General features: G+C 45.5%; 1 protein-coding gene across 1 annotated transcript; it reads right to left on the bottom strand.

Moving 5' to 3' along the window:
- Positions 1–1918: 1918 nt before the first annotated feature.
- Positions 1919–10520, bottom strand: IL4 (interleukin 4). Its single transcript, XM_047868167.1, has 4 exons — positions 10358–10520; positions 10040–10087; positions 4334–4459; positions 1919–2106 (listed from the first exon to the last, which is right to left on the bottom strand). The coding sequence occupies exons 1-4, from the start codon at positions 10490–10492 to the stop codon at positions 2014–2016; spliced, it is 402 nt and encodes a 133-aa protein (XP_047724123.1). The 5' UTR covers positions 10493–10520; the 3' UTR covers positions 1919–2013.
- Between the last annotated feature and the right edge of the window lie 1626 nt (positions 10521–12146).

Genomic DNA, 12146 nt, shown 5'->3' with positions numbered 1-12146 from the left:
TAGTGCCAAGTAATATTTTGTTGCATAGGTATACCACACTTTATTCTCTCCTCGGGTGTTATTTGGGTTATTTCTGTTTTCTTGCTATTGTGAAGAATGTTGTTATGGACGTGGTTGTAGAGGTTTTTGTGTGGACATAAGCTTTCACTTCTCTCGGGTAGACAGATAGCTAGGATTAAAATTGCTGGGGCATATAGGAACTGTGTGTAACCTTTTGAGAAACTGTCACACTATTTTCCAAAGTGGCTGCACCTTGTTCCACTCACACTGGCAATATATGAGGGTTCTGACTCTTCTGCGTCTTCACCAGCATTTGTCTTTGTCATTTTTAGTTCTTTAATTTTCAAAAAACACTTATTGGGGTGTCTGGGTGGCTCAGTGGGTTAAGCATCCTACTTTGGCTCAGTTCCTGATATCATGGTTTGTGGGTTCAAGCCTCACAATGGGCGCCCTGCTGACTGTGCAGAGCCTGCTTGGGATTCTCTGCCTCTCCTCTGTCTCTGCCTCTTCAGTGTGCATGCTCTTGCTCTCTCTCTCTCTCTCTCAAAATAGGTAAGTTTGGGAAGATCAAAAAAATTAAAAAATAAAAAAAAACCATTTTATCATTTATGTAGGCACATGGCCACGGCCTTAACATGGAAAGCCAGCAGTCTTGTGTCTTGCTTTCCCTGATCCTTACTCCAAGTCCCATTGCCAGCAAACCACCTTCCTTTTTCAGTTTTTAGTTTTTATGGTGGCTACTAGCATAATTCCAAAGATTTCTCAGTTCACTCACTATGGGCTTTTGTCCACTTTTTATTACAAAAACTTACAAACATGCATGAGGGCAGAGTAGTACAGTTACCTCTCCTGTTCCCACCTCCAGCCACACCAGTCTTCAGCTTATGACCCCTCTTGCCAACTCTTTTTTAATTTTCCAACATTAGATATTGTGTGTTGATTTCCCTCTTGAAAAGTAAGGGTTTACCCCATTTATACTGCCCCTTCCAAATTTTTTATAAATTTTTTAAAATGTTTATTTTTTTGAGAGAGAGAGAGAGAGAGAGAGAGCGAGCGAGCAGGGGAGGGGCAGAGAGGGAGACACAGAATCCAAAGTAGGCTCCAGGCTCTGAGCTGTCAGCACAGAGCGCAAAGTGGGGCTCGAACCCACAAACTGTGAGATTATGACCTGAGCCAAAGCTGGACGCTTAACCGACTGAGCCACCCAGGTGCCCCCCCCCCCCCAATTTTTTATAGTAAATTATTTTTAGATCTTATGTTGTTACCTTTGCAATTTTGAATACTTAAATCTCTTGTTTTTGTTCCATCCTCCTCAGTGCTGTTCAACTGATCCCTTCCACCGGTAAGCTGGGGGAGCCTCACCTGTCTTTCCTTCTGCTTTTACCTCTCAACCATTTTCAGCTGTACCTCTTACATTGTCAGGTTGATAGCATTCACAGCCCGTTGTATAATTACAATTAAGTTGTCTGTGCTTTGTCTATTGGTTGGCCCTAAGATTTGAAAGTCTTACATCGTCAAGGGAATTGACATTATCAAGGCTTTAGATATCGTTCACTGCAGATCCACGTGTTGTGCTGGACTTCATCCCTGCCCCTGCCCATAGACTCAGGGCGACAGCCTTGTGCCACTGGGAGACGAACGTTCTAAGCGTCCAGTTAACACCTTTCAATTCACAATTAGTTGCTAGTTAGTAAGACTCAGGGACCCACACTCTACAAGCTCTCTTACTTCTCATTTACATCTTGTGTGGCCTTCTATTCTTTAGTCCTTTTGTGCATTGAGTCCCCATCTGGAGAGGAAAACAGTGTTTCCACTTTTACACCCACACCAATTTTAGACTCTTGGTAAATTACAATGGTTTCCCCAAAAGTTGTCAAGTAAATACAGCTGATGCCATTGAAGGGACACCGTACTGTCGGGTTCTACATATACTTTATTTTATAATGAATTATAAATATATAAATATTTTTAAAATAAAGTAATTAAAAAACTCATAAATTAAGATATTCAGCTTCAGTGCTTTGAGTATTTCTTTTGCATGATCGCTTTTAGCCTTTCCAAGAAGTCTTTCAGTGTACTCTTCTTGACTTCATTCACAGAACAGGTCTGCAAAAGAAACATTTCATTAGCTTGTAATTTCATTAGCTAAGTAATTGAGTCTGTCTTTCCTGCCTGTCTACTGAGTCAAGCCTGCTGTGGCCCTTACTACCCAAGCAATTATTTCTGACCAGGGCCTCCTCATTCCTCCAGTCTAGTTTCATTGGCAGTCCCTCTCTGCCACCAGGCCTCTTCTGTGCATGCTAATAAACTCCTAGAAATGGTTACCTTCACTGTCAGCCTCTGAGGGGTGCCACAGACCCTGCGGGAGGTGGGGGGAGAGTGTCACCACTCCATGCTGCTTTGGGGCTTAACGTGAGGTGGAGCCTCAGACCTGCCTGCAGCCATCCTGGGCCTTCCGCATGGCCAGCTGGTCTGCTGAGACAGAGAGTCGTTCCGTTCTCTCTCCTGCCCATGAACAGCACCCCTCCAGCTTGGCAGCACCGCGGGTGGAAAGGATCCCAGGCCACTGCTTCAGTTTGGGGCTCAGCTCTGCTCTGCCACTTCATTAATTAGGTTGCTTAGGACACACTACTTCATTTATAAAAGCGTCGGTGTTTTCCCTTATAAAAGGGGGACAAGTGTGCCTATTCCATGAGATACTTAAGAGGATTAAAAGAGGGAATGAGCGTAGTGGCAGCACCCGATTCCGTTACCTTACTTTACAAATGAGGGGGGCAGGCGCAGCAAGGGGGTGAATGTCCCCAATTCCTGCACTTGGCCCTAGATAACATCTACTCTTGGCTCTTCCTCTTTTGCACACCGTCGATTCTCCCCGCTCCCCTGGATCATGCCTTCTGGAGTGTTAACCTGCTGCATATATGCCCCACCTCAAAAGAATTTCCCTGAATCCACACCTGTCCTTCAGCTCTTGTTCAGCTGCTAGGCAGCCTAATAGAAAAACACCTCAGAGGAGTTTTCTGTCCTCACTTCCCCTTGCTTTCCACTCCTCCCCACCACCATTCTCTGCGGAACCCGCTCTAATCAAGCTTTCAGTGCTGAATCTCCATAGATATCGGCATCCCCCCGTCCTCTGTCAGGCCAGATCCACTGGCCGTTCTCCTCTTCATCTGACTTGACCTTCTGGTACATTTGACACATTTGATGCCTCCTTCCTTATTAAAAGAGTCTGTTCACTTGCTGTCTGGGACACCACACAATCTTTGATTTCACTCTTGCTTCGCTGGCCACTTCTCAGCTCTCCTGCTGACCTCTTCTTCCTGACCTCTGTATGTGAGAGTGCTTCTGGGCTCAGTCCGACAATCTCAACATCTCCACTTGGCTATCCAGGAGGCACCTCACACTTAGTACTTATAAATTGAACTCCCGATCCTGCACTCAGCCCCCATCCCTGCCGCACCCAGTCCTCAAAATCTGTAAACAACACCAACCATCTTCCAAAGGGCTCAGGCCAGGAACCAAGAGGCCACCTTCTACTCATTCCCTCACCCGTGATGATGGTTCTCCTGGCTCTGTTTTCAGCTATATTCCAAAGCTCACAGCCTGTATCGCTCTCACCTGCAAAACTGCTGTTCCCTCCAACCTGGATTAGTGGGATGGCCACCTGGTGGGCCAGCGTGCTTCTGTGCTTAGTCTCATTCAGTTTATTCACCACACAACAACCAGAGTGATCATTTTAAATCACATAAATTAGACTGGAGTCTCTGCTCAAAACCCTGTGGATATATCCTCCCATGCTTGGGGTAGAATGCAAAGACCATGTGTGATCTATTAAAATCCCCCTTGCTCAATCTGATCCAATCACACTGGCTTTCCTACTAATCTTCTAACATGTGAACCTCATTTCTACCTCAGGACCTGTGCACAAGAATTTCCTCTGCCTGGAATGTTCTTTCCCCAGTTAGTCATGTGGCCTGCTCCCTCACATAATTTAAATATTTGTTTAGATGATGTCATCAATTGTTAAATCAGCCCTCTTTCTCATGACCCTTCTATTCTTTATTCTTACAGGTTTTTTCATAGCACATATCACTACTGGACATAGTATTACATGTTAGTTTGCTTTCCTGACTCACTCACTAGAACATTCTGTGAGAGATGGCACTGTTTCCCCAGTGCCTAGAGCAGCCCCTTGCACTCACAGAGCCTCAACAAATACTTGCTGAATGAATGAATGGGTTGATTAAGCAAGGTTACTACAACTCTGAAGGAGGAACATTTAGACGTGAGGTTCCTGTCCATCAGGAGCCAAGCTGTTGGGCATCAAGCAGCTCACCCTGTTTGCCATGCTGCTGAGGTTCCTGTCGAGTCCTTTGAGGAATTTGGTGGAGCAGTTGTGATGTGTATAGATCTGCCGGAGCACGGTTGTGGCTCTGCAGAAGATTTCCTTGTCACTTGTGTTCTAGAAAGAAAAATGCCACAGTTAGCCATGCGCTAGCTCTGTTTTGACCATGGGGGAGAGAGTTTTCCTTGTGATTGCTTCTTTCCAGGAGGACAAGTGGAGAAAGTGAGTTTGCTCAACTATGGATCAGGTACTCAAGAATTCCTTCCATGTGACTGAAGGCTGCCGGTCACAGTAAACATCCTCTCCCACTTACCTGCAAGTGCAGCAACCTTCTCTTTTCCCTCAGATGGTGTTGCTGAAAAGGTACCTGAGTAAAGTCACTCAGCTAAGTAGGTGACAGAGCAGGGATTTGAATGTAGAGCCATCTGTCTATAGCCCACGTCTGTTTCTCTCCACCACACGTGCTGTTCTGTAGGTGTCTGCTTGAGCTTGTAGTCAGATTCTGCTCTGTCTCGTTGCTATAAGGTTTTAAAGTCCAGGTTTCCAAGAGATCCTACATGCTTGTTGAATAAATGAGTGCGCATCCTGTGGCCTGGTGCTTTGGGTAGCATTCTCCACTTGGCCCTCCCCACAGGAGATGGCAGTGTGTGCAAAGCTTGGGGTCCATGTGAGGAGATCAGACATTAGCCCATACAGCTAGAGGGATGTGCCAGGGTCGGGGCTAGGTGTGAGATCAGAGGAAACTTCTGGGAGAGGGTGCCCCTGAGCTGGGCTGTGGACACAGCTTCTGTAGAGGCCTTTGGTCTGGGATGTGCAGCATGAGAACCTTGGTGGGATGCAGTAGTCCTGATGTGTGTCTGATTATATGACTCTTCGTGGGGACATTCGGGCTTTAGAAGAGGGAGTGTCCAGTGGGGAAAACAGCTCTTTTGGGGAACCTGGGAGAGGGATTGTAACTCAGTCTGAATCAGGCCCAGTGTGTCCTCCCACTTTGCACTGAAGAACAAAAAGCACAGAGCGTGGAGAGTGGTCTTAGCTTGAACCTGATCCAGCTCAGATAAAGCTGTCTCTAGCCTCTTCGAGAACATGCTTTGTTGGTCCCTTGCCACGCAAAGTGTGGTCCATGAAATAGCAGCACGGGCATCGCCTGGGAGCTTGTTAGAAATGCAGAATCTCAAGCCCGCCCCCTAGACGCACTAGATCACAAGTTCCCTTGACAAAATCTCCAGGGGATTTATATGACAAGTACTGTCTGGGCAGTTTTTTTTTTTTTTTTAAGTTCCTGCATTTTTTTTTTTCTGATTATTAAGGTAATATATGTCTACTATAAAGGTGATATATATTCAGCAAAGATGAAATTCACTCATTACTCCACCAGCCAGAGAGAGGTAACTTTTGATGTTTTGATAAATACCTTACAGTTTAAAATTATTTTTTATTAAAAAAATTTTATTTTAATGTTTATTTTTGAGAGAGAGAGAGTGTGTGCACACATGCAAGCCAGCAGGGGTGGGGGGGCAGGGGGCGGTGGGGAGAGAGGGAGACAGAGGATCTGAAGTGGCCTCTGCGCTGACAGCAGAGAACCAGATGTGAGGCTTGAATTTGCAAACCATGAGATCATGACCTGAGCTGAAGTTGGACTCTTAACCAACTGAATCACCTAGGCGCCCCTAAATGTTTTTTGAAGTTTATTTATATATTTTGAAAGAGACAGGGAGAGAGGGAGAGAGAGTGTAAATGCAGAAGGGTCAGAGAAAGGGAGAGACAGAATGCCAAGCAGACTCCATGGCCAGTGCAAAGCCTGATGCAGGGCTCAAACCCACAAAGCATAAGATCATGACCCGAGCCTAAATCAAGAAATGGAGGCTTAACCAATTGAGCTACCCAGCCGCCCCTTTAAAAATACTTTTTTAAAAATGGAGATCAACTATTGATACTGTTTTGTAGCCTTTTCACACACTAGATAGTATAAACATTAAGTATTCACTAGTGTTTAAGACCATGGGGTTGAGAGCTGCATGGGAACCCGTGGCATCTTTGTACCATAATTGGTTCATACCCGATCGTTGCAGTTTTTTGCTTCCGTAAAATAAAGTGGCAGTGAGTCATCTGTGTAAATCTTTATGTTCATCTCGTATTTCTTTAGGCTAAATTCTAGAAGTATATTTCATAATTTAGGGTTTTTTCCGGGAAGACCCAGACCCGGACGGAGGCATTAGAATCCCAGACTACAGAAGCTTCCCCTTTGCCCTGTGGGCCTTCGTGGCCCATGGGCAAGGCCTTTGGGAGGACGTGGACTTAACGAACCAGACAGGAGCCCTCCTGGTCTCTGATTCTAGTTGGAAACTTGAAAGCAGTACCAGTATCTCTGGGCTCTGAGAGTCCAGAAACCTCCCGTAAATCTCCCTGTCTTTGGAGGCTTAGTGGGTGAGCCGAGGTGGTGAAGGCAAAGGGAAGGCAGACCCCAGCTGTGCTGCTGGGAGAACAATGAGGTTCAGGAAGACCAAGAAGACAAGAGCCTCTTTGCTTATTTTCTCTTCAAAACGGAATGAAAACTTTTCTAAAACTTTGGCTTAGAGCCTAGAAATTAAGCTCCCTTGGGGCCCCTGGGTGACTCAGTCAGTTAAACGTCCGACTTCGGCTCAGGTCATGATATCATGATCTGTGAGTTCAAGCCCCACATCAGGCTCTGTGCTGACAGCTCAGAGCCTGGAGCCTGCTTCAGATTCTGTGTCTCCCTCTCTCTCTCTGCCCCTCCCCGTTTGTGCTCTTTCTTCTCTTGCTCTCTCTAAAACATAAACATTAAAAAATTTAAAAATTAAAAAAAAAAACTTAAAAAAAAAGAAATTAAACCCTGTCAGTTTTGAGTATATGGCCTTATATATAATTGTCTCTGAACACATTCTTCAAAGGATGTTCTAAAGGTCACTAGGATAAAATAGGAATTGAAAAGAGTTTGAATCTCATGGAAAAACTTTAAAAGCACTAATTCTAAAGGAAGTTTTAGTTAAGACCTCAAAATTTCAGTTGCAATGGTATCGCAGCTACAGGATGCTGTTCCCTGCTTGTCCAGCTTTTGCTTCCCGAGCGTGTCCTGCCTAGTGCAAGGGGCACGCTCGGACAGCCTGGTGGGCCTTGTAGTTTAGGACTGCTCAAGGAAAGGAGCTTCAACAGGGGGGCCTAGGCCTTTGCTGGAAACAAGCCTGACCCTCATGGGAGTAGAAGCAAATGGGAGAATACCTTCCAGGCTTTCTCCTGTGGCAGAGACTGTTAGATTTCTAACGTGGTCCTTGACTAGCTTCGTTGAGGGCCGTAAAAATCTAGTCCCCTTTGTGTTGTACTCATTATCTCCACTTCTGCCCAAATACTACTTGTGAAAAGTCTTTCACTTTTACTTAAAAAAGGGGGGGGGGTGGTTGTCGAGGGCTGGCATAGAGTTCTCTGAGGAATCATGGACTTGAGCTTTCTTTGGAAAGCAGGAAATACCTCCAACTAATGGTCCACCTAAGAAATCCATCTTGGACCAGCCAGCTTGCTTGTTCTCCATTTTGATCTATCTCAGACCACCTTAATTTCATAGATACCTGGGTAGATCAGCACTTTCTTTCCAGCCACTGCCAATAGCAGGATCCCACCCAACTTGGAGATAATAGAATTCTTGATCCCCCAAAGAAAGGAAACTAATACATGGGATTTGGGAAAGATGTCCTTCTTTGGCAACACAAAGAAAATAGCAGCCTTTCCTTATTCTGTAATATCTTAATGGATAAGAAAGCAGTGCTGTGTTTTTGAGGAAAAGAAAAGGGAACAATGAAGATGGTTAATGCCAGAGGGGTAGAAGCAGTTTGAGGAAGGCAGGTAGGAGTGAAGCAGGACAACAGGGACTTTTTTAGCAGATGTCTACCCATGTGGTGAGGGGAGCATGTGGTAACTGGTGGAGAGGGAGGCCAAGAACGGCAGGACAGTGGCATGTCCTGGCCTGCGCCTCAGCAGGGGTGAGGGCAGGCCTGGCCTTCTAGAAATGGCCTGGAGTGGAGTTGCCCCTGGGCATGAAGTCACAGAAGGTTGGATCATTTCTATCCCCTGGCCCCTCCTTAGAATTACTGCTCCTTTATAACCAGTTTTTGCCTTTAACCAAGAGTTACATCATTTTACAATAACACGTTCCACTGACTCAAGAATTGGACATCAGCCAACTGTCAAAATCACTTTCATATCTTCCAGTGTGGAGACTGAGGCACAAAGAGATAGGGAGACTGGCCAAAGGCCACATAGCTAGTTAATGGCAAAACTGTGGCTAAAACGACAGGCTGTGTCACTTCCAGACCCTTAGCACTTTGGGACCCAGCCCTTGGCTTTGATGGAGCCCCTTCAGCAGTGCACTGCCATCTGAAGAACCCAGAGCACAGCCCAGTGGACTCTTGGCTATTTCTATATATATATAACATGTTAATAGATATTATATATGTATTATAGAATTCTACATATGTATAAAATCTTCAAGTTCTTCCAACCTCCTTCCTGATGGACAGAGTCTGAAATGGGATGAGATTCTAAAGGACAAAATTGCATAATGTATACATAATATATTATATATATATTATTCCATAATAATACATTATGCATCAATATTATATATATGATTATAGTATTATATATTATTGTGTATCAGACTCCGGGACTAATCTTTAATGAAATGAAATAGTCCAGACAAAGCCTGAAGAACAGTTTTCCTCACCCAGAAGGATGGGTCTGTCCTCTGGCCCAGGTGCTGGGGTGTGGCCATGCCCAGCCTGCATGGCTGCACTCCTGGCCAACTGATCCCCTCTGGTCCACGTGGAAAGCAAGTGGTTAGGAGACCACTGGTAAATTGAAGCTTTGGGTTTTTCATTCTCAGTCTTGTGTTTCCATGAAAACAGGAACTGATGTGCACAAAGCTATTGACATGGCTGTAGTCATATGTTTGTCAGAGAAAATGCACTATCAGCTGTCAAATCTGTCTCCTCCCACTAAAGATAGAGGGGCGGGGGTGAGACGGCACAGGAGGCGGAAAGGCGAGATGCCCGAGCAGCCAAAGCCAGGGATGTGTGGGTCCCCGTGCAGCTGGGCCGTTCTGGACCAGGCTGGAAGGGGCTTGGCAGGACAGAGCAGCTGAGGGTCTCTGGACAGCCGCCCCGGGAGCCGGTGGGCTGTTAGGTGACCAGGCTGCGGAAAAGGAGGGGCTCTGGCGATACCTCCTCTGTTGCCATAGGAAGTCTCTTAGACAAAATGAAAGCTCCTTCAACCTGTAATCTCCATATCTCTTTTTGTGAGGGTATTTGGTTTTTCAGAAATGTATGGGCCGGAAAAACTCTCCCCTTCAACAGGCCTTTACTGAGTGCCTCCTATATTCCAGGTACTAGGCTGCAGTGTAGGAGGAAAAGAAAGAACTTTTCCTTGACCAGGACCTGATTTAAGATGACAAAATCCAAGCTTCCTATTACCCATCTTGTAAATCAAGTGAAACCAGAAACACCAAAACATGTTTGAGAGTAAAGATCAGAATTCTCGTTCTTTAAAAACATCTAACAGCTTATAGTTAATTTGGGCCATTCACTTTCTGTGTAAAAGAAGTTTCTAAAAGTTCAAACAAGAAACACTTGGCCTTCCTTTCCCAAGTCACTAATCTACCAAAGCAGACCCTGGGATAGCTCTTACCTTTGGGGCTGCCAAGACGTCCATGACGGTCAGCTCCATGCAGGAGTCCTGGCCCCGACGGGAACGAGAGAGAGCAAGAGACAGAGTCACTTCCGACTGTATGGAGGGATCCTTGCTGGGCAGCTCTCCCTCCCTCCAACCAAGTAAATTTCCTACCATCCCTCAGGACCAAAAAGCTCCTGCAGAGAAATCTCTGCACAGCTCCCTGTCTGTCACCAACCATCAACTTCTTTGGAAGTCCTGATGTTCTCATAGTCTAAGAAATACCCACGGCATCACCAGAACATCTGGAGAGATGGTGCCAGATATCTTACTCACGTTTCTCGCTGTGAGGATGTTCAACGTTTTGATGATCTCTTTCAACGTATTATTGAAGTTCTGGCCGTGGACGAAGGTGCTGGTAAATGCTAGTAAGCAGACCAGAGCTGGAATCAGTTGGGAGGTGAGATCCATTAATAGAACTCTATTTGCAGTGACAATCTGAGACAAATCCGTTTACTAAAAGAGAGTAACAATGCAATTCTGACGAAGATATCTCTATATATAGATTTAAAATTGCTGAAACTGAGGGAAAATGAGGGAAATTGGAAATTTTCATTACACCAGGTTGTCATTCGTTTGGGGCCAATCAGCACCTCTCTTCCAGGAGAAAAAATACCTCACAGAAACAGGTAAAATGTTCCTGTGAAATCATACCAATAGGAAAATGAAACCTTTTTTTAAAATTAACTACAAAGTATCAGCATAGGAAATTACACCATAATTTGTTCTTTAGATTAATCTTATCAGCTTGGGGTTGCTGCTGGCTTTTTGTTTGCACAGAAGGAAGAGGCCACAGGTGTCCGAATTTGTTTTAGTGCAGTCCTCCTGGGGAAAGATAGAGTAATATCAAGAAAGTTTGACTTGAATAGTATTTCAGCCTGGCTTCTTCCAAGTACGGGTGGCATCTTGGAAACTCTGCTCTTGTGGAAAAGTTGATCTGGGGTTCTTTCTCTGGGTAGAAGGAACGTAATGGGCAAAGACTCTCTCCTGTCTTGGCACTCGGGCATGCCATTCCTTCAGGTTTAGGACTTTGGCAAAAGATGAGTGACATCAGGTGGGGGTCAGTCCAGATCACCTCCAGTCCATAGGCCTTTAGCGATAAGGAGCCCCTTCACAAAACATGTCTATCTCGGGTTTTCAGGAATGACCACTTTGTAAATGGAACTTAAATATGTCCTCAGCTTATTACGAAAAAGAGCCATAATCTTCCTGGTTTACAAATCGGTTGTCTGTCAACACCCCACAACCTGCCCTGCTGCCTGAGTCTAATCCCCGGGGCCCTGCTGAGGTCCAAGCACCCCCCACTGCTCACTCAGGGAACAGGACTCCTCGGCCCTGATGTACCACTGCTCTTTCCTCCCGAGGCTTTCCTTCTCTTTCCTGTCCACTGCCTTTCCCTGCTGTCTGACCTTCCTCTCCCTACTGATTTCCTCAGTTCACACAGAAAAGAATACCGCTAAGTTGTCCCCATGCTTTGGGGCTTATTACAGGGCCTGGCGCTTTGTGAAGGAGAGGATCCAGATAAGTGTATGAGGAAGGTCCTTTGGCCATATTTTGGATCCTTCCACTGGACTGCAGTGGGTTTGCCAAACTCCATGCAATGACTTCTGATACCAACTATGCGGAGTTGGGTTACGCTTCCCAGGTTAAGGGCATAGCCTCCACAAGGCTGCTCTCCCATCAGAGAGGGTCGCTAGTCCACCCTCACTTTTCGCTGTTTGGCCAAAAATTCGAAAGTTCCCACTACCTTCTCAGGCTCTGTAGTTTGCTAGAGTGACCCATAGAACTCAGGAAGGTACTATACAGAAGGCGATAGCTGTGTTACAGCAAAGGGATACCAGTAACACCCAGCCAAAAGAACAGACACAGAGGTTGAGTTCTAGGAAGGTCACAAACATGAAGCTTCTTCTGTTTCCTCCCCATTGGGTCCAAACATGCCACCTCCCCAGCACTTTAATCTATGACAGTGCACAGAGTACTGCCAACCAGGGCAGTTCACCTGAACTATGCTGTCCAGAATATAACTGGGGTGTTATTCTGTAAATGTGATTGATTGGATCATTGA

The sequence above is a fragment of the Prionailurus viverrinus genome, chromosome A1, assembly GCF_022837055.1.
Source record: "Prionailurus viverrinus isolate Anna chromosome A1, UM_Priviv_1.0, whole genome shotgun sequence".
NCBI lineage: Eukaryota > Metazoa > Chordata > Mammalia > Carnivora > Felidae > Prionailurus > Prionailurus viverrinus.
The sequence above is the reverse complement of the archived record's forward strand: the minus strand, read 5'-3'. Positions and strand labels throughout refer to the sequence as shown.